The 25,340-nt window shown below is 40.3% G+C and overlaps 1 protein-coding gene across 1 annotated transcript in view; it reads left to right on the forward strand.

The window, feature by feature from the left end:
* SLC1A3 (solute carrier family 1 member 3) overlaps positions 1-25,340 on the forward strand; it is an 84,135-nt gene that overhangs the window by 15,875 nt on the left and 42,920 nt on the right. Inside the window, exon 3 of the mRNA XM_003899585.4 lies at positions 8,875-9,012. Within this exon, the coding sequence (XP_003899634.1) occupies positions 8,875-9,012 (138 nt within the window). The remainder of the gene's footprint in view (positions 1-8,874; positions 9,013-25,340) is intronic.

Genomic DNA, 25,340 nt, shown 5'->3' on the forward strand with positions numbered 1-25,340 from the left:
AAAATGACATTTAAGCTAGGTCTTTTTTTTTTTTTTTTCTTTGGCAGGCTCTCTGTCTGTCACCTAGGCTGGAGTGCAGTGGTGTGGTCTCTGCTCACTGCAACCTCCACCTCCCAGGTTCAAGCAATTCTCCTGCCTCAGCCTCCTGAGTAGCTGGGACAACAGGCGTGCACCACCATGCCTGGCAAATTTTTGTGTTTTTAGTAGAGACGGGATTTCACCATCTTGGCCAGGCTGGTCTCCAACTCCTGACCTCAGGTGATCCACCCGCCTCAGCCTCCCAAAGTGCTGAAGTTACAGGCATGAGCCGCCGCACCTGGCCGAACTAAATCTTAAAGGAAGTAAATGTTGTGAATGTGTGGGAATTATGTTTTAGGCAGAAGGAAGAGCCAGTGCAAGGAAGATAAAAGGGGATCATGTCTAAGATGATGGAGAAATGACTAGGAGGCAAGTGTAGAAACAGGTGAGAGCGAGCAGAGTAGGAGATGGGTTCTGAGCAAGGTGGATCTAGGGGGGCTTGCCAGGAGCAGCCACTGATTGCATAGCCTTGGGCTTAGACTGCAAGAGAGGAGGAGTCAGTGGAGGGAGTAGGGGAGTGAGAAGCTGACCTAGGTCTCAGTGTTCTTTCGGGAATAGGCTGGAGAGAGGTGAAGCAGAGGCAGAGAAACCAGTTAGAAGACTACTGCAGTAGTCCAGCCAATAAGGAGGGTGACTTGTAAATTTGGAGGCTTCTTCATTTACAAATTATAAAAAAAAATTGACGCATAGAAGGCAATAGAGTTATCCAGGGTCACACAGGGAGTTAAGGGCTAGGACTAGAATCTCGACATCATTCATTCCTTAAACATTTGTAGGGCATCTTCTCCATGAAGACAGAAGCAGCCTAGTAAGGATGCCCAGAGACTTTTGCATGTTAGGTTGACCTCTAACTGCCATGTATAGCTCACTTGTTAAGTGTGGGTGGGACTTGTGACTTCTAACCAACAGAATATAGCAGAGGTGATGGGATGGCACTCCTGTGATTATATTACAATTATACATCAAATTCTTGTAGCCTTGAAACAAATTAGTACTAGTTTGGTTTTGGTTTTGCTACCTAAATGGAAAGATCATAACTGAAATAGCAGCATGTTTGTCACGTAAAACCAGTGAGTGGTGTATTATCAACACTCTGATTTTCCTTGAGCCACTAAAGTGGACATCATGGTCTCCTTTCTGGCTAGGTATCAGGCTGAGGTTTTTCTGGCAATGGGTATGAATGTCTCCTGGCCTTCCTGTAGCACTAATGCTGAAAGAGCTGGCTGGCTCATCTTGGTCAGGCACTTAGTTTTCTCGTGGTTGGCCTCAGAGTGAGAGGTCTTTCTGTCAAGATCATTGCCTCTACTGCTTTGAGATTTCCTTTTGACATTTGAGCTCCTTTGGAGCACTACCTTGCTTTCTGGAAGATTTTGAATAGTGAGTGATATCTCTTAGAAGACTTTGGTCTGCCAACTTGTTCATGACAAAGTTTGCAGATAGAGGAGATAATGTAGTAAAATTTTACTATTTCAAACTCCAACATTTACCAAAAATTAAGTAGTGTGATTTGGTCTAAATTTTGCTTCAAATTATGCCTCATTCTTTTACTCTTAAATATTTTCTGGTATCTTAATATTTTCAATAGTTTTGTCAGATTAAATGTGGACCAAATTCTTAAAGTTGGTCTTTAGCTTTCAACTTATTGTATGTGTTTGGCCTTAAAGAGTAAACCTATGATATCTTCTTTCTGAGGCTCCAATGTGCACATTGTGTCTTAGTTGAGAAAGTGAGATGATATTTAATTTTCCAAATAAGTATTAGTTGTTGGCCGGGCGTGGTTGCTCACGCCTGTAATCCCAACACTTTGGGAGGCCAAGCCAGGTGGATCACAAGATCAGGAGATCGAGCCATCCTGTCTAACGTGGTGAAACCCCATCTCTACTTAAAAAAATTACAAAAAATTAGCTGGGTGTGGTGGCAGGCACATGTAGTCTCAGCTACTCAGGAGGCTGAGGCAGAATTGCCTGAACCAAGGACGTGGAGCTTGCAGTGAGCCAAGATCATGCCACTGCAACGCAGCCTGGGCTACAGAGGGAGACTCCGTCTCAAAAAAAAAAAAAACAGAAGAAGCATTCATTGTTAGGAAAACAAGGAACCCCTGAAGAACTCCTTTCTTGAACTTTCTACATTAGTAAAGAGAAACTATTTAAGCAAAAATACAATTTTGTTTATAGCATTCATCCAGCACAGTTAATTTTGATCACTTTAAACATTCTAGTCAATATATTTTCTAGATTCTAGAAATCTTGTTCAAATACTAACACTGGAGTAAACCAGAAATCTTAATTAATATTGATAACCAAAGGTGCATGATCTGAATATTGCTCATGACATCCATATATTGTATAACATCACCTAGATGCAAACTTTGCAAAATTTGTTTTAGCTCTAACAAATTCTGCTAGGAAGTTATTTTGATTTTCATTGCTATTTTTGCAGAGTAATCTATAATAAAGGATTTGTTCTTTTGCACTGAGGATCTGGAGTCCATAAAGCTTTTTGTCAGCTGTGGGACTATCAATCAATGTGTTTCAAATAAGTGACCACTAATGGAGCTCAGTTTTGCAAAGGGTGTGCTGCTTTGCCACAGAGAAAAACTGATTGTGGCCGGGCGAGGTGGTTCACACCTGTAATCCTAGCACTTTGGGAGGCTGAGGTGGGTGGATCATGAGGTCAGAAGGTCGAGACTACCCTGGCCAACATGGTGAACCCCAGTCTCTACTAAAAATACAAAAAAAAAAAAAATTAGCCGGGCATGGTGGCACATGCCTGTAATCCCAGCTACTTGGGAGGCTGAGGCAGGAGAATCACTGGAACCCAGAGGCAGAGGTTGCAGTGAGCCGAGATTGCACCACTGCACTCCAGCCTGGGCAACAGAGCAAGATGTCATCTAAAGAAATGGAAGAGAAGGGAAGGGAAGGGGAGGGGAGGGGAGGGGAGGGGAGGGGAAGGGAAGGGAAGGGAGGGGAGGGGAGGGGAGGGGACGGTAGGGTGGAAGGACAGAGCAAAGAGGGATCTGAGAAGTCTGTGCATCAGGCTGTGTTTCCAGGAAGGCATTTTTCATTGCTGGGCTAGAATGTAATCGGAAACCAGAACTGCCCACCAAGACAAGCAGGCTTCGTATTCACTGCGTTTCCTCTTGATTTGATGCTGATAGCTGGTCGACCCTACCTCTGGCTTCAGCTCTAATGTGGCTTGTAGGAGCAGAAAGCTGACAAAAAATGGCTTTTGTTGATTCATTCAGCAATGAGTTGAGAAAAGCTAGCTGCTGACTTCGTTAAGTAAAATCAACACAACTTTTCCTCAGCTTAAGCTCTAGATTTAGTTAATGTCATTCAAAATAGATTTAAAAATGGGCAAAATATTGTGTACCCATTTAGACTCCTTCAGTCAGTACCACAGTTGTTGAGAGGCTGTGAGGACAGTAGAGTGGGTGAGTCTGGACCCTGAAGCTGGACAGTGTGGGTATCAGGTCCACCTCAGCTACTCCATGGACTTGAGTGAGCACATGACCCCTCTTTAAGCCTACTGTGGTGGCAGCCTGCCAGCTGTGTGGTTTTGGCAATTTACCTGCCCTCTCAATGACTCTGATTCCTCATCTGTGAGGTGTGGATAATAATAATAGTCCTGGCCTCCATGCAATGTGTGAAGCAATGTGCTTGTGAGGACTTGGTATCTGCCACGTGGTCAGTGACTAGGAGCTGTTGCTGTTAAGGACAAACGTTGACACGCGTCTTCATTAAGTTCTTCATTAAGTGTCCTTTTCACGTTATTACCAATGGTTTCTAGTGACTGAAAATGTGTGTAGTGGAGGGAAAGGCAGACTATTTTAATTAATAAACTTTATATAAGTTTTATTAAATTATAAAAAAGGATTTGGTATAGCCATTTTTGAAAGTGGCAATACCACTTTTGAGATCTTCAACAAGTAAGAGGACCTATAAAGGGTTCCAAGATGTGCTGGGTGCTGACAGGACATGTCTAGGAGATCCAAGGTTATTCCTCCAGAGTGTTCACCTTGTAGGAGTTCAAGATGCTAAAGATCCAGGAACCAGGCTCTTTTGAGAACTATACTCAGGCCTAGGCTACAAGGACATGTTTGTGTTTGAGAGGCATTAAAAGAGTAAAGGAAAGAGCACTAGGCTTTGTGTAGAATCCCCCCACTCAACCACTATGAGATCTATAAGCTTGAGAAAGTTAACTGACTTCTGAGCATCAGTTTATTAATCTTTAAAATAGACACAATAGGCCTGGTGCAGTGGCTCACGCCTGTAATCCCAGCACTTCAGGAAGCCAAGGCGGGCGGATCACGTGAGGTCAGGAGTTTGAGACCAGCCTGGCCAACATGGCAGAACCCCATCTCTACTAAAAATACAAAAATTAGCTGGGCCTGTGGGTTCATGCCTGGAATCACAGCTACTCAGGAGGCTGAAGCATGAGAATTGCTTGAACCAGGAGGCGGAGGTTGCAGTGAGCCGAGATTGTGCCACTGCCCTCCAGCTTGGATGACAGAGTAAGGCTCTGTCTCAAAAAGATAGAAAAGAAAATAGATACAATAATATCTACCTCATAAAGTTGTGATGAGTGTTAAACACCACCATTAACACATAGTAAGGGCTCAATAAATATTCCCCTTTCCCAGTGTAACCTCATCTGTTTCAAGAGCAGAAATAGTTCGCCTGGTAAACCCAGAAATAGTAAACCAACAAAAGCATAGTCAGGGACAAAAATGATTCAAAGTGTGTCTGAATCTACTATCACTCTAAACAACACTTCTCTTCAAAACTTTTGACGTAAAACTATCCCTTATAAATACATGATGTCTCCTCTCTACAGAGAAGAGATGTCCTGCTTCAGAGAAATGATGCCCTCCTACCACAGAGAAGAGCTTTTAGACGATGTAGGTGTTGTCTTGAGGAATGTAAATAAATAGAGACACATCCTAGAGTAGCTAATTCCATGACTGCACTTCCCAGCAAGACAAGCTTGTTAACTATAAGGAGAGACACACACAAAATATCACTAGCTCTTGAGACTTTGCTCCCCTGACTGTCTTGCATTGTTCTGTTAGATATCTGTTTGGCAGGTAAGATTTTGTCATTCGCACATTACCCAGAATTCATTCATGGAGCTGGCTTACTTTCCCTCCTAACACCTAAATAAAAATTGATGCACTAAGTGCAGGGCTTGAGCGGGGAAGAGGAGAGAAGGTAGTAAAACACCCAAGGAGAGGAAGAGGCTGTATACACAGCCAGTGTTGTTGTATCAATGGGAGTAGAGTTAGCATAGGCTCAGATAAGACTCTGGGAGATGAGATCAAGTGCACCTAGTGTTTAGATAATCGCTTCCTTCATCAGCACTTGTTTGACTTTTGCTCCTAGAACCTATATCATTAGCAGAACAGCTATTCTATCAATTACTTATAAATAAGATAAATTTTTTGGACTAGATAGAATCCTGCCTACCCTTGGAAATATTACTGTATATAAGTAAGTGTATTTCTAATAACAAACAGCCAACTAGGATATGAATTTGTAAAACCAAGCCTGGTCTTCAACTGTCATTTGCAGAATATCTAAAACTCTTAACAGCTTGATAAGTTCAAATTCCAGATGACCAAAATGAGCCCCTTGTGTTTACCGTGCACATGTTTTGTTACAATTGAATGTCAAGTGTTTAAATCCATTCAAATGAAGATCAGAAAACACATAATTCAGTAAAATTAATTTGATTGGAAATAAAACAAAATGTTTGTTTATTTATTTATATGTGATAAAGCACTTATCTTTGTGTGACTAGGCTTTTATGTGAGCAAGCAGGAAAAAGACAGACATAACCAAAGTCTTTTATTAATTGCTATAAGTTATGGATGCTGCTGTGTTAAATAATGCACATTGCAAATCAGAATTAAATGCCTAACCCCAGATTGAGTTCCAGGAAGACTGAAAGTTAAATATTTTAAAAACCAAACAAGTAAACATAGAAAGAAAAATGAATTTAAGATGTATCAAACTTGTGAGGGGAGAGGGAAATTAAAACATATAAACTTATGAAGAAATCACCTAATAAAAAAGGTGTGCAGAGATTGTTACAAAAATGCAAAATACTGGTACATGTTTAATGCGATAATGTAAGGCAAACAAACCAGAAAAACAGTTATAGCAAATATTTTATACATAGACAAAGGGTAATTATCTTTATTATGTAAAAATACTCAACATGTACACACACACACACGTACGTGCCTAGACCCTTAAACGATTAGGATTGAATAGATACTTGGAGAAAATACAATTAGAAAAAATAATCAACATCATTAGATGTTAAGTAAATACAAAACAAAACGAAATATATACTATTTACTCATCACATTAGCAAATTTTGCTTGTTTTAGCAATCTTTTTATGATAATACTCTGCTCCTGGGGGTAGAGGAAATAAAGCCTCATTCACTAGCCAAGCATTAAGCTACCCAGCCAACCCACGCAGAAAGCAATTTCGTAACATGGATTAAGGTAGTCGTATCCTCTGAGTCGTATCCTTTCTCTAAAACTACAATTTTAAAAAAATCCCAGATGTAAAATAGCCTTCATCGTGATATTCTTCATAAAAGTGAAAAATGCCGAACAACTTAAATGTTCAACAACAGAGCGAGGACTAAGTAAAGCCTGATACAGTGAATGAATCTGGTATCAGGAGACCTAAAAGTGATGTTTATGGTGACCGTATATGGAAAAGTATATTCTGTATGATTTCCACGTGTTTAACTATGTTTTGGAACATCCTGCAAAGAGACACACAAAGTGGTTGCCTTTGCTCTGCAGGAGAAGAGGAAACACATAAAAGGGTTAAGAGCCTGGGATCTGGCCGGGCGTGGTGGCTCAAGCCTGTAATCCCAGCACTTTGGGAGGCCGAGACGGGCGGATCACGAGGTCAGGAAATCGAGACCATCCTGGCTAACACGGTGAAACCCCGTCTCTACTAAAAAATACAAAAAACTCGCCGGGCGAGGTGGCGGACGCCTGTAGTCCCAGCTACTCGCGAGGCTGAGGCAGGAGAATGGCGTGAACCCGGGAGGCGGAGCTTGCAGTGAGCCGAGATGGCGCCACTGTACTCCAGCCTGGGCGACAGAGCGAGACTCGTCTCAAAAAAAAAAAAAAAAAGAACCTGGGATCTGAGTCCAAACTGTTTTTAAATCCTAGCTCTGCCACTTGAGTATATTTGACTTTGAGCAAGTTTTCAGTTCATTGTGATTAGGTTTCTCCCTCAGTAAGTTTGTGGTAAAATAGTATCCTACTCCTGGGGTTGTTGAAAGGATTAAATTTGCTGCTAACCCAGGTAACGCCCAGCATATAGCAAGAGCTCAGTAAACGTTAGTTATTTGCTATTTACTTCAGTGATACAACCAATATGTGCAGGCTTTTGTCCCACCTTTCTCCGTTTTCCAGTTCAACTTTTCTCTCTTAACCATATTACTGTTATATTGGAAAAAAGCAATAAGTATTTACCTGAAGGCCCTGAGAGCTGGGTCAGCTGGATTTTTTTTAGCCACATAGATTAAGATTCTTATTAGAATACCACAGTTTAGAGACAAAGAATGGATACTTTATAGTTGGCGAGACCCAAGAATTGAAATTGGAGTTGCAGTGACAATTCAAATGAACTTTGTGTCCCATTTCATAAGAAGTTAAGACAGTTCAGTTTCCGTAAAAGAGTGCTTGCCTCCTCTGGAAAAGCTGTGGCAACCCAGTATTATTCCTGCTTCCCCCCACCACCCCACTACCCCCAGCCTTTAGCTCCTAGTTAACCCAGTGCTGGGCATGCTGCTTTCTCTATAACTTACATGAACCTTTTTCAAGAATGGAATCACATGTTTCAGTAACAACAGCAAGGCAAAAACTTTACAAACATTTACAACACTGGCATAAGTAAATTTTCTTTGGCAAGGAAAGTAAATTAGGGAAAGGGGAGAGGGAGTAAATTTACACTTTTGACACCAATACCTTTATTAATTTCTGAACATTTCAGTAGTTATCATGTAAAATTTGATTTAAATGTAAATTTCTCATTCTAAAAATATTTTAAAGTTTCAGTTATAGAGGGAAAATTAAGGGGAAAATTGCTTTCTCTTTCCCTTATATTCTCCCACATTTTCAGGGAAAATTTTGGGGAGAAAATCTCTGCTCATTTTGGAGTCTTCTCTTGCCAGCAACTAACAAGTCGGTACAATACAGTTACCAAGGCAATGTCAAGACCATGTAGACAGAGGGAGAAAATGTGGTGTGAAGACAGGGAGATGATGAAAATGGACTAACAATGTAAACATGAAGGGTTTTTCTAACTGGAAAAAAAATGAAATCACTCTATCCTTTAAAAGTGGTTATGTTAGCAATTCTAACATCTGTTGTTATAAAGGAACTTAATTAAAATAAAGCCTTTTTTTCTATATCACCTGTTCACGAATGCTTATTTGTTTCCTAATTATGCCCCAATCTTTGTAACTCCGTACTAAGCCAGATCAGAATGAGTTCCACTGCATTCAAGTTAGACAAAGGGATTTTTTTACTTGTTGAAACTAGAAAGAGTTTTTTTTCTGTAAGTTCTATTGGACCATGGATTTAGCCAGACCCTCACAGATAATGACTGCAAAGATAGATACATCTCTTGCTCCCAAAGCAGCACAGATATCTGCTGCTTAAATAAATATGACCACCAGCCAAATACTCATTTTGCTAGGGCTGTTCCTTCTGTTTCAAAAAAGACTCAATTTTTCTGGTTTTTTTTCTCCCCCCTTCAGGTACAATCCTTGGATTTACCCTCCGACCATACAGAATGAGCTACCGGGAAGTCAAGTACTTCTCCTTTCCTGGGGAACTTCTGATGAGGATGTTACAGATGCTGGTCTTACCACTTATCATCTCCAGTCTTGTCACAGGTATCATAAGCAGTTGTTGGTTTGTTTGGTTTTTTTTAAGTGTGCTTATTGCAAAAGATTGCTTAGAAAAGCCAATGCTTTAGGTTTCTGCTGGATGCATGCTCTGTTCTAGAAAAAAAAATGATGGAAAGGAGGCTTTAGTAATGCATGAATGATTATAACTCTCGTATTTTACCAATCACAAGAGGAAACGAATTTAAACAGCCACGTAATCTGGTTCGCCTCACCATGAACGAGGTGCTCTGCTAAACACCACACCATCAGCCTTCTCTGACCACAGTGATGTAGTTGACAACAGCGTACAACAGGTCTGTTTTCTCACCCTCTTATCCCACCCAGATAACATCTGGTTGGACAGCCTATTAGCTATTGATGCAAGAATGCTTGTTCTCAGAACCACCAGGACTTGAGCGGGAGCCTTCTTGGAAGCCTCATCAAGAGGTAATGCCCACAACACTCACCAACTCTGCTGCCACCAACACTTATCTTTTCCTGGTGTACCCGCATGATTTCATTTCCTTCTCCAGTTGCCTCCCACCCCCATTACCTTTTATGCTGGTGGGAGAAGGGGGAGGGGGCGGGAGATTTCCCCATCTGAATATTTTATCAGTGGACACTTGGACTTTTAACAAGTGGAAGCTTTGCAGGATAGGATTCTATTTTCTATGACAATGAGATAACCATTTATTCCTGCATGGGAAAAGGTGAAAAAGTCATTTGTCTATGTGATTGGTGAATCATAGGAGCCAAGAAGTTGCAGAAAAATGTTACTGTACATTCCTTCCTGCCCACTCTTCTCTTTCCCCACAGCACATCTCTGACTTGGAGAAGGAATTTCCATAGACACTGCCCCAGCGGGATGATTTCTGGGTTTGTAGGTAAAGCCCAGAACTCAGGTATTACTGACCCTATTCTTTTTTCCACCCTTGGCTCACTGTTCCCCTGTTGGGCATATACCACTCTGCCTCTATGTGAGCTGGCACTGAGAATCCGTCCCGTCCCAGGGAGTTCTCAAGGATATTTATACTCTCCTTTCAAGATCTCTGTGTAATGAGAACTTCATAGTACAACTCAAAAGTCATGGAGGAACATTCTATTACATGCCTTGGAGGGCTGGCTATTACTTAGACAGGAACTATGTCAGATTTTCCCTCAATGCCTTGCAGATCTCCGCTGGTTTCCACTTGTCCAGGGCCTTAAACAAGTGATTGCATGTACACGTGCTTTCACTGGAGAATGAATTGCCCATAAAACAGTCCTGGAGTTGATTTGGTGTACTTGTTTGTGAAGCTGGGATGGTCCATTGCTGACCAGGGGTAATCACAGCAGCTACAACTCTTACCACCAAAGCTATATTCATGCTGACATGAGGGCACATGCTTATTTTATTATCCATATGCTGATAATTTTCTGGGAAACAAATTATTCACAGAAAGCACTTGTAAGACAGAACCCACATCTGACATTTTCTGTGGTACAGCAGAGTCTCTCCTCACCGTCCCTGCTGGCAGGACATCTGGATTGAGTGCCTGCAGTTTTCCTGTACACAAACTGAGGGGTTCTGGATCTTCTATACTTTCTCTTCAAGGGTGGAACCAATGTTTAGAGGTTTCTGCTTTCTCTTAACCGTGCTGAAAATCCAGTGTTACTCTTTAAAAGAGAAAAGCCCTTATCTGATACAATTAGAGAAGTGTTACTTCCCCTTAGTAGCAGTCCCAGTTGACCACCACCTTGAAGTGGAATTTCCTGATTTTTCTTAATACCTAATAACAAACAACTTTATTGAAGAAATAAGAGCTTTGGTTGTGTAATTTTTCAGGGAAAAAAAAAAAAAACTATGATGCAATCCCTTTGCATGGCTAAAGATAAATTTTTGGTCAAAACTTGGAAAAATCGTCAACATTTATAATATTGTTAAAGAGAAAGGAATTATAAGCTGCAAACAACTAATATAAAATGAACTTTTAAAAATGTAACCTAATTGCAAGTTGAGAGTGTTGCCAAATTGGACCATTAAGAGAGTTTTAGCTCTTACCCAGAACTGTGTTAAGGCAAAGAGCCTGAGGGGCATAATTTAGTTTGCCAAAGATCTTTTTAAGGTGTTAGTCTGAAGTAATTTCCAAACTACACAGTAATTTAGATATTTATGATCAAATGGAATGAATGATTGTTTCAATAAGAATGTCCTTTACGGTTTTGAATACAATAATTCTAACCCAAATGAGGGTATGACCCAGTTGTAATGGGAAGGGAGGAACTTTTACAAATTACACAGACCCTGAGGATCCCTGTGTATACTGGGAAATGTTACTGGAGAATGTGTTGCCTAGGGAAGAAACAAAGTCAGGCTCCATTATTTTAGAGCGGAAAGGCAACCTCAAATGCCTCCAGAGGCCACGTGGGTGATGTATGTCCATGAAGCTGCCCTTTCAGGCTACTCTTTGTTTTCCTATTTTGATAGAGTCATGGATACAGAGAAATATTTCTCTTCAACGAGAGAAGTAAGAGGGGCAAGTATGATGATAAGCGGAGAGGGAACCAACTACAGAACAATATGGCAAAAGGAAGGCAAAGAGACTATTGAGGCAAGGGCCAGATCTTCCCATTTTTCAAGGGTATCCAGAAATCTCAAATTTTTTAAGAACCTGCAGACTTTTTGATACGCTTCACGGAACAAAACACTGCAAAGCAAACACAGTCCATCTACAGGCCCATTCCAACCCTCAGACTACCAATATTGGAACTTAGGTTTGAATGTCAGTGCTATTCATTATGAGAAATGTACTGCTTAACTTGTGTGCCCATGAAGCTATCACCGGATTTCATATGTTGCCTTATCCAATCATTGGCAGTCCTGTGCCAAAGCTTAACTGATAATGTGGAATACACTACTGAACATCATGTTTACTGCTGACTAAACAAATTACTATTGGAAAGCCTCTTCTCTCCATCTTCTGGGTATAACAGCATTGTGTAGTAGCCATTCTGGTCTTTTCTGCACCAGAAGGAATAGTAGAGTAAGAACTCAGGTCACGCTCCCATGGGAAATATTTCCCAGTGGGAAAATACTTTATAGACTTGTTGCTTCTAAGTTCAGTTGTCCCAGGGTCTGTAGACAGAAACTGAAATGCATAAAATTATTATTGTGTTTCTTGGTCTAAGCATTTTATTGTGGAAGATTCTAGAAAACATGCTATAAGTTTAATTGTACTAAAGCCACATTTAAAGTCTGAGACATCTAAGTTATTCATTTTACTTGAAACATCCGTGTTTATGAGTTGTGGCTCTATAGCCCTTGTAAGCCATGTTCCCTTTTCCCTGAATTTGAAACTCCAATCTTTCCAAACATCCCTAGTGTGTATTAGCATTCCAGAGGCTGCCAGAAAGAAGCTGGGAGGAAGCCTAATGGCTAGATTTCTACTCAAGTACCTATTTTTTGAACAAGAAGACTATGCCTATGCCAACACACCACACAATAAAATAGGGGTTTGGTGCCAGTTTCTATTGATTTGGTCAGGATAGGCAGCCAAACTAGAAATTTCATGCCAGAAATATGAGTTGGTTTGGCTGACTTAGCCTGACTAAATTCACTGGATAATAATTAAATGTCACATCTGGTTGTGCTGTGTAGACATAACTATTACCTCCTCACTTCGGAATCTTTTCAGAAACTAGTGCTTTCTTCTTTTCTCATTCTAAGCGTGCATTCCCCCTCAATCACTTACTTCAGAAGAAATCTTTGGTATCACCCCAGTTTTCTGGAAGTGGGGAGCACAACTTTTGACAGGCAATCTCTGTGGAGTTGGGCATGATGTAAGTAAAAGAGGTGAGAGAGGAGTGTCAACACAAAAGTAAAAGCAACAGTGTCTGGGACCTATGGTAGGGCACGCTGGAGGCAGGATTATCAAAGAGATGAAATTTCTCATTTAACATTCGTTCACTCTTTGACAGCTGTTTATTGTGCTCCTACTATGTCAGACACTGGGGATATGTGAACACAAATGTATAGTTCCCAAGAAGATGTATGTTGGGTGCTGAGGAGTGAGCTTCCCTACATCCCTTAATTCACACAATGTATGTCAGCAAATTCCCATTCCAGTTCCAGCTAAAAGGAGATAAGACTCGTTCTCTGTACTCCCAACAAGAGACAAGTTGATTTTTAAGAACATGATTTCAAATCTGGTTTTCCTGTCACAGCATCTTCATTCTAAAGTCAACTAGCCCAAAATTTTCCATCATAGGTACCACCTCAGTCTCATTTACTTAATATTTTGTTTAAACCAATATACTCTTCTTCCACAGCCTACAATTGTTACCCAAAATGGAAACCTCCTATTACTTGTCATGTGAAGGAGATAAGTAACAATGTTATGAAATTGTAAACTGATACAATTGCCTAACAAAGGCTCTGGGAGCCTGTGACCCCACTCCCCAACTCTTGTAGTATTGTTAAATGGCCGGGTACTGTGGCTCACGCCTGTAATCCCAGCACTTTGGGAGACTAAGTCTGGCGGATCACTTGAGGTCATGTGTTCGAGACCAGCCTGGCCAACATGGTGAAACTCCATCTCTACTAAAAATACAAAAATTAGCTGGGAGTGGTGGCATGCGCCTGTAATCCTAGCTACTTGGGAGTCTGAGGCAGGAGAATCACTTGAACCCAGGAGGCTGAGGTTGCAGTGAGCCAAGATCATCCCACTGTACTCCAGCCTGGGTAACACAGTGACACTCCATCTCAAAAAAAGAAATATAAATAAATAAATAAAGAGAGGGGATTAGTAAATGTTAACAAGGTGTTAAATACACATTAGCACCAAAATAAGCTTTGCCTTTCCTGTAATCCAAAGAATCAAATGAGAATTGAAAAGAATGACTTCCTCACTGTGATTTTATATTAATTAAGGTAGGGTTTCCACACCACCAGGACACCTATCGCACTTTGGGAAGCACTGATCTGGTCCAACCATTCCTGCAGTGTCCCTTCCAAACGACTGTCCAGCTTCTTCCTGAACATTTCCAAGGACAAGAGATCTTTGGAACCCATTTGTCCTTAGAAAACTCTAACAATACTTTTTTTGTATCCAAAATAAAACAAATAAATTTAAAAACCAGAAAAACAAAACACAACACCTGCCTGTCTGGTCCTCCAAGCTCTATGATGTGTCATGTATTATTTGGGCAACTTCTTTTCAAATCTATACACCCACGACTTCAGTCGAATGTGGGACTCAACAACTGTTGAAGGCAACAAACTGGAATCACCAGCAAAGGGCTTTCTTATTTAAAAATAATAAATGTTGTACCTCCAAGTATGGTCCTTTGGCTTCAGAGAAACGACAGTTGCAGTAAGATTGAACAGAAGTTTTGTCATTTCATTTAACACAAGAGGGCTAGACAATTCTTAAATCTGGAGCATCTGAAGGGTTTGTCAAGGGCTTGCAAAATGAGTCAAAACCACTAAGAGAAATTTAATATCTTAAGCTATGCATTGCCATGGCTCTGGTGTATAGCTGAGGCCTGTTTGAATACTCTGAGCATTTATGGACAAGAAAAGGAGCTGTAGATTTCACCACCTGCCCCCTCAACACCTACCCATACATTGTATTGAAAAAAAAAAATAAACAAAACAGTATCTCTCTCAGGCTGAGAGGAGTTTCTTTAGGCTTCCCTTTCATTCTCTGTAGAATGTAAGTGATAGGATACCTGTGTCACAAGGTTGTTGTGAGGATTTATGCCTGGCACATAGTGTGCTCAATTAGTGGTAGTTGTTGGTGGTAAGAGTAGCAGCAAGAGCTGTCCTCTGGCGGTTCCCATTGTATAAATGAAAATTCTAGAGCAAGAAGACAGAGCTCCAAGTCAGGGGCACGGAACTAAGGCTCCAGATTCCACACTTCTCATTTGTCTGTGATCCCTGAAGCAACCACTTTCCTATTAAGGTAAATGGAAGAAACCATAAAATTAATCCAGTAACAACATGGGAGTCAGCGAGAATTCCTTCCTCATTACTGGAAGGGATAGGTTTCTGCCCTACGGCATGGAATTCGATTACCTTATCACAGCTGCATAATTCTAAATATTATCATTGGTTATACAACTGCTCCGTCTTTTCTGAGAAACTCAGTCCCAGTGTGTAGCACCCTGGATTCCACGGGCCAGCAAATTCCATATACTGCACCCATGCTGTGAATGGAGATTTTCAGGCTGACCAAAACTTGAGGTGACCAAAACTTGAGTCTCCATCTTAACACTCAAACACACTTCATGGCAGCCTGGAAACAAGGCAATCATTACGAAGCTTCAGCCCAGTTCATGTGAAACCAACTTACTGGGACTGCTTCATTGTCGCTCTAGGGCTAATTATAAACATGTGGGATGGGAAGCTAAGGAACGCCTGTCTAGAAAGGGAGGTTGTATAATGTAGTGAGAAGAACCCATCTGTGGGGTAAACTTTTTTTGCATCATGTAGAAAGTAAATCTGGGTAATTAAATGTGTGTGTGTGTGTGTGTGTGTGTGTGTGTGTGTGTGTATTTAGGTTTTGGTGAGGTATAAAGTCATTTAAGCTATACCAAAAAGAATTTACCTTTCCATTACAGATGATTCATTCAGTAAGCATTTGTTGAGGATTTTTATGTGCTAGGTGCTTCTCTAGGAGCTGAGGATACCAAAATGGAGAAGACAAGATATCTGCCCTCAAGGCATTCAACGTCTGGTTGGGAGATGGACTCATGATTGCAGTATTCATGGTATCAGTGACACGGGTAGTATCATCTCAATGAAGGGACAACTTAGGGAAGGAACGATGCACCAGTCTCTTCTCCTGCCTCTCCTGTATTCGGGCTTCCTTGCTGGGAAATAACTCTATTAGCAGAGAAGAAGGGGCTCTTTTCTTTTTCTTTTCCTTCTTTCCTTCTTTCTTTCTTCTTTCTTTTCTTCCTTTCTTCCTTTTTTTTTTTTTTTTTTTTGCCCTGAATTGTTTTCCTCTCACCCGAGTCTTTCACCATTAAATGCAGAAAGAACCAGAGGTGGGGCCCTGTGAAATTCCCAACAAAAGTCAACCTGGGGAACATGGCCTCACAAATGGGAAGTAAAGAAGAAAAGGTGCTTGACAGGCTTTCAACCACAGAAACCTTCCCTTTCGGAGGGAGCTTGCAGGAAGGGAGCCAGGAGACTTGAGGGTCTCTGGGCTCATGCAGCCTTGCTCCCAGAGCAGGAATCCCCTCTCCAGCTCCTGGAAAGTGGACATGGAGCTCCCCCGAATGCTCCATTCTTACGTGGTCTTAATTATGAAGTCTGTCTTCTGTGAGGTCCACCTATTGGTCCTAATTGTGTTATTTGGCACAATTAGGATGGCAGTTTTTCAGATGGTCTCAGGGAGAACCTAGCAGTCTCTTGAGCACCTGAGCATAAACGCAGTGTCCCAGTGCTTCTTCTGTGCCTATTCTCCAGGCCCTCCACCATCCTGACTGCCTCTCTGCCATCCACTGTGCTCCCAGAGCTGATCCTGGTGCTTCAGATGTCATGTGACTGGGTAGGGACAGTGGCCTAGATCCAGTCCTCTATGAATGCAGGCTGAGGTTGGGTCCACTGCTTTACCAGACATGACAAACCATTGGCTTAGAAGAGTTAAGCTTGTGGTCAACTAAATCTTGCAGAACTGACTGTGGAAAGATTTTTGTGGAAAAAATGGAATTGTTCTTCAATTAAAAGATCAGTAATAACTGGCACACGGCTTTGTTGTGAGACGCTGCTTTCCAGAAGGCTTGAGCCTGTGCAAGTTAGAAATTCTTATTTGCTAATTTCAGCAGCTTCAAGTGAGCCGGTGATTTTGATCAGTTCTGGTTTGGAAGAAACTTTTGAAAAATTTAAAGAAAATGTAAATAAGAAAGGAAAGTTTAAAGTTTCCTTTATCTCTAGGAAAAATAAGATTTTCCACCCTTAACTTATCAACTTAAGTCTCCTTCAGAATGCTGTGGAACTGCAGGTTTCTTCTGCTGATATGATCACTGTTTTCAAGAGAGTGAGTTACCTGATTAATTCTGACTTGGAGGTTTGTCCCTAAGGATTGGAGGTGGCAGGTGAGGGTTGGAGGTGGGGAATGCTTCCGAAATGAGACACCATCTTAGGCTCTTCTAATTTCTAGAGTTCACATTCTGAGAGGATTCACTGTCCCATCAGATTAATTGCACTACATAGAGGTAGTGCCCAGCCCCCAATTCCTGCCCCCTACCCCAGAGTTCTTTAATTAATTGATCTGAAATGGAGCTTGGGAATTGACGTTTATTTGTAGTTCTCTAGATGATTCTATTGTGCGCCCACGGTTGAAAACTACCACTTTACAGTTTTTCTAGAATTGTTCTTTGTTTTCTGGTGCCACAGTCCCCCAGTGTTACTACTTTAGTTGGTACCTTTATTAGTTCAGACACCCCGTGTTTTAGGAAGCCTTCCCTGGCTTTCTCCTGCTAATACAGGCTGGCAGAGGTGTAGGTACTATGTTTCCACCTTATCACAGTTACTGCATCACAATGGAATGTGCTGTTAACATGTCTGTCTTTCTCATAAAGGCTTCTTGAAGGTACTGTGTCTTTATCCGGCACATTCTTTGCATTGCCTAGAGGACAGAGTCTGCATTCTTGGCACAACAAATAAGACCCTTAGCAGCCTTCACAAGCCCCTCTACCAGCTTTATTGCCTGCTGCTTCCCTGGCAGAAACCCTGTCCCTCTCTCAACATCCTAATGCCCTCAGCCCTTCATCCTTACTATGTTTCCCTCTTCCCCAGCTCCATCAGAATTTTTTACCTCCTTCAAAGTTAATTGAAAGCTTAGCTTTCAATCTTTCCATAAAGTTAGCCCTACTTGCCCCAGCTGAAAGCAAGGATCCCTCCCTGGAGTACCTGTCACTGTCACTCATACATTACCAGCACATGCTGTCATGCTCCAAACTAAACTGGAACGTTCCACTAAAACCATGTTTTATGTATTTTTGTGGCATCTGGAGCAAAGTTCATCCTGCCTGAGAAGTGTACCATTTTCAATGTTTTTTTTTTTTTTTTCTTGAGATGAAGTCTCACTCTGTCACCCAAGCTGGAGTGTAGTGATGTGATCTCAGCTCACTGTAACCTCCACCTCCCGTGTTCAAGGGATTCTCCTGCCTCAGCCTCCTGAGTAGCTGGGACTACAGGCACCCGCCACCACGCCCAGCTAATTTTTGTATTTTTAGTAGACAGGAATTCATCATATTGGCTAGGCTGGTCTCAAACTCCTGACCTTGTGATCTGCCCGCCTCAGCCTCCCACAGTGCTGGGATTATAGGCATGAGCTGCCACGCCCAGCCAGTTATTTTTAATCACAAAAGCAATGCATTCTCTATTAGAAATGACACATACAAATATTGATGAGCACAAAGTAAAAAGTGAAATGCTACTATGCTGAGGTAAGCACCGATAACAGTGCTAGACCTGTTGCTGGAGAAGCAGCGTGTGGTAGGGAATAAGTGTTCTGGCTAGAAGGACTGAGCTGGAAGCCCAGCGTGGCCACTTCCCAGCTCAGTGACCTTTGAAGGGCTACTTTATCTCTCTCTGCCTCGGTTTCTTTATCTACACAGTAGTAGTATCTACCTCATTGGATTGTTGTGAATATGCAAGTTAATACTCATTAAGCATACTGCCTGACACACAATTGCTGCTAAAACATCAGCACTATTAATCTTTCACACTCTTTGTTAAAAGCTTACACACAAATATACCACTGTTTTTATGAAAACGGAATCATGTATTGTTCTATAATATGCTTTATTTGGATCGTATTCTCCTATATTAGTACATGCAGATATGCCTTATCACTGAATGATTAGCGTATTTGTAATATTCTGCTCTTTCAAATAATTCTGCAGTAAACTTCAGCAGGTATGTATCTTTGTAGTCTATTTCTGAATGAGTGATGACTAAAAGCAGAGTTGTTAGAGCACCAAGCAAGTGCATGTAAAATCCAGAGAGATATTGCTAAATTACCCCCCAAAATTATTCTCCCAAAAGGTGCTGTTTTCTCCTACTCCTTCAGAAGATATTATCCACTATAAATTCCTTGCAGTTCTATTTAAAGTCATTTTTATTACTCAGGTGGTGCATGAATGCTTACTATTTGTGTAAGTAAAATAGAAAATGCTATATATAAGGGAAAACATGAAAGTACACTGCACACGCACACACGTGCATGCGCGCGCACACACACTCACAAACACAAAGACCCCCAGTATATTGACTTTAATTTGAATCAACTTGTGAACTGATTACCCTGGAAATGACTGGGAACCTGCATTCCATTATAAAAAGACTCTGTGCCCATAAAGACAAGTAAAAAGATGCTGGAGTTTCTGCTAGCAGAAATAGACAGAGAGAGAGAAGAGGTGGGGCGGGGGGCAGCGGGGAAGGGTCTATATCCAGACAAGGATTTCTGTGGCCATGTCATGAATTGTATGCCTCCAGAGGACAGTTTTGTTTTTTCCCTCTGTTTGGCATTTCGTGGTCATTTCATGATAAGCAGAAAGAAAACTTTGGAATAGTGCTATTCTCTGCTGAAGGATTGATTTACCTGAATGATCTTCCAATTTTGAGTCTGGGCAGAATCTAGGGTCCTAAGTCTTAAGTTTCTGCAAATTCATTTTACCAGGCAAGATAGACTTCTTTTTGCTTCTTCATACTGAAGATCCTTGCAATAATCTCAGATCCTCAGGCTGGAAGCCAGTTCATTACCCCATGATGTCCTTCTTTCACTAACCCATCAACTTCTGTACTATCAGTGTAACACGCTTCTCAACTGGACTGCCTCATATGGGGATATAGGCTTGCCTTCTTTGTGTTTATTTTTTAAAACAATTGCTTGAGTTTTCATCCGGGTTTCCTTCAAAGGGAAGAAATCTCCCCTAAATTACCAAACAAGTTTCCTCTCACAAGGCATTGGATTACGGGTGGCCGGTAGCTGAGTTTTGTGATTCTGAGGATAAGTAGTAAGTCAAGAAGAGCTATTGGCTAATCCTTTAGAAGGATTCTATAAGAAAAGTAAGATGATTGTAAGCTTCCTAGATCCAAGCTGTTAAAATGACATCCGTATTACCAAGACTTGTCAGTACTGTGAAGGGAAAACAGAGGGGAACCCCTATATATAAAAACACAGTCTTGTTTCATCTATAATACCCCTGGTCCCCCTCCTTCATCTACATTGCCACCCCACCTACACTCACCACTTCATTATTTTATAGCTGATATTTTATTACATTTTTGAAAGCAAAGGAAACATAAGACAGGTGTACTATTTTAAGATTATATTAACATATTTCATGTTTCTTTAATGCCCCAACACACACACATACACACACACACACACACACACACCAAGGGCTGATCACTTGAACAAATTGTTAACCAATTGACTTGCCTCCCATTTCTGGTATAAGCTTCTGTACCAGTGCTTTATATTAATTACCAAAACCCTCCTGCAACCTGAGCATGATACATCTCTAGTATAGGATGACACAATAAAATATTTATGCTATGAAATTTGGGAACAAAATTTTTCACCATGGCATAATGTACATGTATGGGCACAGATAGCTTTGTATGTTTATTCTGTTTTCAGAAGTCCTTCCAATTCTAAAATGCGTTGTAGTCTGACAGTGCCTCTAATGTTGGTAATTCTTTCTAAGTTTATAACTTTTCCAGAGTTTCTTTCTGCACTTTAAGGTTTCTTAACTAGATTATTTCTAGTTGAGCTGTAATTTCAATGTGTAGTTCTCCAGAGTGTTTGTGCTAAGCGTGGAAGTTTCATTATTTTAAAGCTAACTCCCTGAAAGTATATTACAAATGTTCTACAATTGTAATATAGTGATTCATACCAAAAAAAAAAAAAATCCCTATTATCAGCATACCTAAACTACACACTAAATATTTAAGAAAAAAAAAGTGGAAACATTAGTAGCTTTTATGCTGGAATCTTGCCATTTCTTTTTCAATTTAGAATAGAATTTGGTTGTCTTATCTTGAGACTCTATGCTTCACGACATACCTGAAAGCATTCTTTTGGCATGGATTTGGAAGATAGTTTTAGAGCCAGACATCAATGTAGTAGTTCTCAAGGATACCGAAAATTCATAACATTCTTATGGGTATAATAAAAAATGTTTACATATTGAATTCTATAATATAAAGTAGGAGCACACTTACTATGAGAAATATAGCTCCTATGCAATGTAAAGGTAAAATTATAAGCATATTTCCATAAATAGTAAAAGCTATTGAATCTAAGCATGATTGGCAATTTCAAATGTTCCAATATCATTTAGGCATAATGCTTCAAAGTTTTCAAGCCCTTTTTCTGTTAGCTTTCAGAAAAGTAGAGGACAAGAAAGGATGAAGAAAAATTTATAGGGAAAAATCTTAAAATTGAGAGAATTCAATCTATTAACTTTAATCTATAAACTTTTTTTCTCCGAATGGCATCATTATTTGATTTTAGCAGCAAACATTTGGGTTTAGCTTATGGAAGGCAGATGTCCTGTGGGAACGTGACTTGAAGTCACCATATAACGTCCCACTAAATAAACATCTGAACTGTAACTTGACAGCTACCAAGTGAGGTCAAGTGTCTGAAAGTGCTGTGTACACCCCATAAGCACGTTTTCCTTATGTGAAGGATTCATTTCTAGCAATGCGTATCAGACTTTCAATCACTCAAAACATACTTGCTGCCAAACTTTGCCATCCACCACTAACCTCCATTTGATCCTTAGAAGGTAGAAACTTACTTTACAATAGAAAAAGATATTATTTTATTTGTATGATGTCCTAAAACTATTTCTTGGTATTGATAGACCTAGGTTTATCTTATTTCAAGTTTTCCTTATTTTTTAAGAGGTTTACTGAGATATAACTCACATACATGCAATTTACCCATTTAAAGTGTACAATTCAATGACTTCTAGTATATTTATAGAGTTGTGCGTCCATCATCACAATCAATTTTAGGAGATTTTTATCACCCCAGAAATAAAGCCTGCATTCGTTGACCATCATCCCCCAATTCCCCCACGCCGTCAGCCCCAGGCAAACTCTAGTCTACTTTCTTTCTCTACAGATCTATTTATTATGAACATGTCATTCAATATATGGTCCTTTGCGACTGGCTTTTTTCACTCAGCACAATGTTTTCAATATTCATCCATGGTGTTGCATATATCCGTACTTCATTCCTTTTTATGGCTGAATAATATGATATATGCATATTGCATATACATGGACATGTGATATGTCCGTATAATGGAATATTACCCATTCATATAATGAACATATCACATGTCCATATTCCATATATGACATGTCCATATAATGGAATATTATCCATTCATTAGTTAGATATTTAGGTTGTTTCTATATTTTGGTTTGGTTTGGTTTTTGCTATTATAAATAAGGCTGCTTTGAACATTCATGGACATACATTTTCATTTCTCTTGTGTATTTACTTAGGATAGAATTGCTGGGTCATGAGCTTGAAGTGAGCTGAGATCCGGCCACTGCACTCCAGCCTGGGCGACAGAGAGCGAGACTCCGTCTCAAAAAAAAAAAAAAAAAAAAAGAATTGCTGGGTCATATGATAACTCTTCTTAGCCTTTTGAAGAATTACCATGCCATTTTCCAAAGTGGCTGCACTATTTTACATCCCCAGCAGCAGTGTGTGAGGGTTCTAATTTCTCCACTTTCTTACCAACACTTCTTATTATCTGTCTTTTTATTATTATTCATCTTTTTATCAGGGCGGGTATCAAATACTGTCTCACTGTGGTTTGATTTACACTTCTCCAATGGCTAATAATGTGAAGTATATTTTTATGTGCCTATTAGTCATTCATACATCTTCTTTAGAGAAATGTCTATTCAGATCCTTTGCCCATTTTTCAGTTGGGGTGGCTTTTTATTACTGAACTGTAATTGTTCTGTATATATTAAACTTACACTTTGCAAAAATGCTGGGCACTAGACTATACAGCGATTACTGTACCACTTGTCATAAATCATAGCTATGATCCTCCTTGAGAATTCCTTACTGTAGTTAACACCTGTTCTAAATAAGCACTCTTAAGTGCTTGTTACAAGTGTAACGTGGGGCAGGTGCAGTGGCTCATGCCTGTAATCCCACCACTTTGGGAGGTCGAGGCAGGTGGATCACGAGGTCAAGAGTTCGAGACCAGCCTGGCCAACATGGTAAAACCCTGTCTCTACTAAAGATACCAAAAAATAGCTGAGCGTGCTGGCGTGCGCCTGTAATCCCAGCTACTCGAGAGGCTGAGGCAGAAGAATCGCTTGAACCCGGGAGGTGTAGGTTGAAGTGAGCCAAGATTGGGCCATTGCACTCCAGCCTGGGCAACAGGGCAAGACTCTGTTTCAATAAATAAATAAATAAAGTGCAATGTGAATAATAAAACATTGGTGAAAATCAGTAGTTTTATACTATTATGTACTTTTGAAATAAAACATCTCCACACCTATAGCAAGGAGATATAATAGCCAAAACCAAAAAGGAAATACAGTGGGGCATCATTAGTTGTCTAATGATGATTTTGGTTGTCTTAGGTGTGAGAGGACTCTTGCTCTTATCTGCATGATACATGTTGTAGCTAAAACTTTGAAGTCATAAGATATGTAGTCTAGGTATTGTAATTGTGCATTTCACATTTCAAAAACTGTAAAATTCAAATGTTAAGTCTTCGGCTACACTAAAATAATTGTTGAAATCCCTTAAAATGTAGATGGTAAACTCATCAGTTATAACTTTTTATTGCATTAAAATATAATATGAGTTTATTTCTTTGGTTGTAATGAATAAAAATAAAGTTAATTACAAAAGTAAACCAGGTAACACAACTATTTGAATATACTTAACACTATTGAACTGTACCTCTAAAAAGAGTTCAGATAGCACATTGTATTATGTGTTTTATACCATAATTAAAATTTTTAAAAATAAGTCAGATACAAATATTTTAATGTCAATTGTTTTGAATGGAATATTCTAAATGGTTATTTGCTTATCAGTCTAACTGAAGCACAGTTAATCACTCTTACACTGCTTTGAGTACACTGCTTTGAGTTAGATAGCTGCTCCCCATCCTAAATTTTACTTTCTGAGATGAGTAATACAGACACTCAAGTTAACCAGGATGTTAGTCTGCAGGTCAGTGATCAGGTATCTACAAGTCAAGACATTCCTCAGCCGCCCCTGTGGTTGCCCTGTGAGGTGGTTGGGGGCAATGGTGGGCCTGAGGGGAGATGGCTGCAACAGGAGGACCTCTGGATTACATACCCAAGTTCCCTCTCAGGAATGTGGATGCTAAAAGTGAAGTGCTGATAACAAATCTCACTGGTATGAAGTAGATTTTACAAGGTGCTTTGATCTCAGGCTACATCTCAAATTATGGGGTGGCCTTATTGCTGAAAGTTCTGTGTAGATCTTTTACAATAGTATTGCATTTTACATTCATTATAATGCTTTTTATTATGAGTTCTAATTCCAAGTTAGTTATTTTTAATTCAGAAAGAAAGTAAATATTTGCTTTCTGGAGGTATCTGCACTTGAGTATCTGTAAGGAGAGCCCCTCAAGTTCTGTTTTTGGGGATCCTCCCCTTTTGAAAGCACTAATCGGACCTCAAAACCAGATTTTATCTTTGAGGACTGACTTCCACTGTCTTTTTTTTTTTTTTTTTTTTTTTGACAGAGTCTTACTCTGTCACCCAGGCTGGAGTGCAATGGCGCGTTCTCGGCTCACTGTAACCTCCACCTCCCGGGTTCAAGCAGTTCTCTTCCCCAGCCACCCAAGTAGCTGGAATTACAGGTGCCCACCACCATGCCCAGCTAATTTTTATGTTTTTAGTAAAGATGGGTTTCATCATCTTGGCCAGGCTGGTCTTGAACTCCTGACCTTGTGATCTATCCCCCTCAGCCTCCCAAAGTGCTGGGATTACAGACGTGCGCCACCGCACCTGGCCATCCACTGCCTTTTGACCATCACCAAAAAACGCCAAAGTGAAGCTTGCTGGAAAGGCTTTCTAAGCCAACCATTCTCAGTAATTTTGGGGTTGTTTCATTCATCTTTATTTGGAGTAGGCTAAAATCAGTTGCACATTTGTGGTGAGCATTATGGAGTCCTGTTATTTGAATTATCCATTATTTCCTATTTAATTGGAGAGTTGGGGTTAGTGTTTTCTTCTATCTCATGTCTTGAATTCCCAGCAGAGGCTGCAAAAAATTTACTTCTACTTCATACACCAGTTTATCATGATG

Source organism: Papio anubis, chromosome 5 (assembly GCF_008728515.1).
Source record: "Papio anubis isolate 15944 chromosome 5, Panubis1.0, whole genome shotgun sequence".
In the NCBI taxonomy this organism is placed as follows: domain Eukaryota; kingdom Metazoa; phylum Chordata; class Mammalia; order Primates; family Cercopithecidae; genus Papio; species Papio anubis.